The 1,699-nt window shown below is 64.3% G+C and overlaps 1 protein-coding gene across 1 annotated transcript; it reads right to left on the bottom strand.

Moving 5' to 3' along the window:
• Positions 1–20: 20 nt before the first annotated feature.
• On the bottom strand, positions 21–1,462 carry LOC146421797 (uncharacterized; the record flags this gene model as incomplete). Its single annotated transcript, XM_085047056.1, has 2 exons — positions 1,326–1,462; positions 21–1,190 (listed from the first exon to the last, which is right to left on the bottom strand). Coding segments are annotated over exons 1-2 (1,245 nt in total), but the record flags the coding sequence as incomplete, so codon positions are not given.
• Positions 1,463–1,699: the final 237 nt, after the last annotated feature.

The following is a 1,699-nucleotide window of genomic DNA, read 5'->3' as shown; positions in this document are numbered from 1 at the left end:
GAAGCTGCTGTGTTTGCCACCTCTCGTGCCTTGGCAGTGGGATGCACGTGGTGCTCCTTGTCCTCAGGAGCTCTGCCCAGAGCAGCAGCTTCTGGCTGGGTGTCCCCATGAGCTGCCTGGGCACGAGGTGAGCTGGGCAGGTCAGCGTCTGCCTCTTCTGCCAGCAGCTCAAAGGGGTCAAACACGAGCGCTGGGTAGAAGGGCTTGACCCATATATGGTAGACACTGATTTTGTTCCTGTTCTCCTGTGACGACTCCTGGTCACTGCTCTCTTCCCCACTGGACACTGATTGATCTGCGTTTGGGGAAGAAAGCTCTAGGAGTCGTCCTGAGCCACTGCAATGCTCCAGTGGTTTTGGGTCATGTGAACAGGACACTTCGATTTCCTCCTCCACACTACTGCCACCTTGGAGATCCCTGGAGCAGCCCCTGTCCTTGCTCTGTAGCTCCTCCAGGACTGTCCCTGCTGCTGACCCAGCCCACTGTCCGAGACCTTCCAGCTGGCTGGGAGAGGGCCTGGGGGGGCAGAGCTCCTGAATCAAGTCTGGGGTTGAGGTCTTTTCCCCGCTGTGAGGGGCTCTGCTGGGCAGAGCTGGGCCTTGGCCTGTGGCTGTGCACAGCTGAAGCTTCCCGTGCTCTGCCCATGCCTCTCTTGGCCTCAAAGGAGGTCTCTTTTCTCCACTTCTCCAGCTTGGGTCTATGTCCTGTTCCTCTTCAGACAGCTCTTGGAGGCTCTCCACTTCCCACTCTTCATCCAGGATGACGCAGGACTTCTCATCAATCCCTGGTTCTGTCAGCACAGCCCCCGCTGCTGCCCCTGCCCCCTGCCCACCCAGAGCTTCCAGCTGGCCGGGCTCCGGGCTGGGTGGGCAGCAGGGGCTGTGCGGGGCAGCTGCCCGGCTCTCCGGCCCCAGTGCGGGGGCTGCTGCTGCCGTCCCTGTCCCCGTGCCCTGATGCGGGGGCCGCCGTGTCCCCGGCTGCTGGCCGCGTCGCCGGATCACAGCCGCCATCCCGCTCAGGATGGCACGGGAGCCGCGCCGCAGCGAGCGCAGCAGAGCCTGGCCGCGGCCCCTGGGGCTGTGCGGGGCTGCCCGGCTCTCTGCTGCTGCCGCCTGCGCCACAGAGGCAGCACAGGAGTCACGGTGCTCCTCAGCTTCCTGCGGGGCTGCCCGTGACTCGCAGTTGGACAGCTGCACGGAGCAGGAGAAGGATGAGGACCAGCTGGCCCTCTGCGGTGCAAACGGCCCCCCTGGCACAGCAGCTCCCTCCGTGCCCGCAAGCCCGCCCCGAGCCCCGAGGCAGCTGCCTGCTAGCCCATCCCTCACCTTCTGCCTTCTGACAAACATCAGCCACTTCTTCTTGGGCTGCACGTCGCTGCTCATCTCCTTGTCCGTGGACATCTTGGAGTCGCTCCGATGCTACCCTAGCCCGGGGAGATGCTGTCTCCAGACGGAGCTGCTCCCCTGGCAGTGAGCACCCCTAGCCATTTGGTGCCCTTTTATAGCCTCCCGCTCACGCCGTGTCCCCAGGTGTCACAATGGGCTCTGGGCACACGCAGCCACACGTCACAAAGGAGCCTGCAAGGCGCTGCTGTCCCCACGGGCCACTCCCCAGCAGCCCCAGGACAGCGGCGGGCTAGGGGGGCTCAGAACCAGCTGCAAAGCGACTGGAACCGGCTGGGACAGCAGTGTGCAAAGAG

The sequence above is a fragment of the Lichenostomus cassidix genome, unplaced genomic scaffold, assembly GCF_008360975.1.
Source record: "Lichenostomus cassidix isolate B80296 unplaced genomic scaffold, HeHo_3.0 HiC_scaffold_221, whole genome shotgun sequence".
In the NCBI taxonomy this organism is placed as follows: Eukaryota; Metazoa; Chordata; class Aves; order Passeriformes; family Meliphagidae; genus Lichenostomus; species Lichenostomus cassidix.
This window is presented reverse-complemented; position numbering and strand designations above follow the sequence as displayed.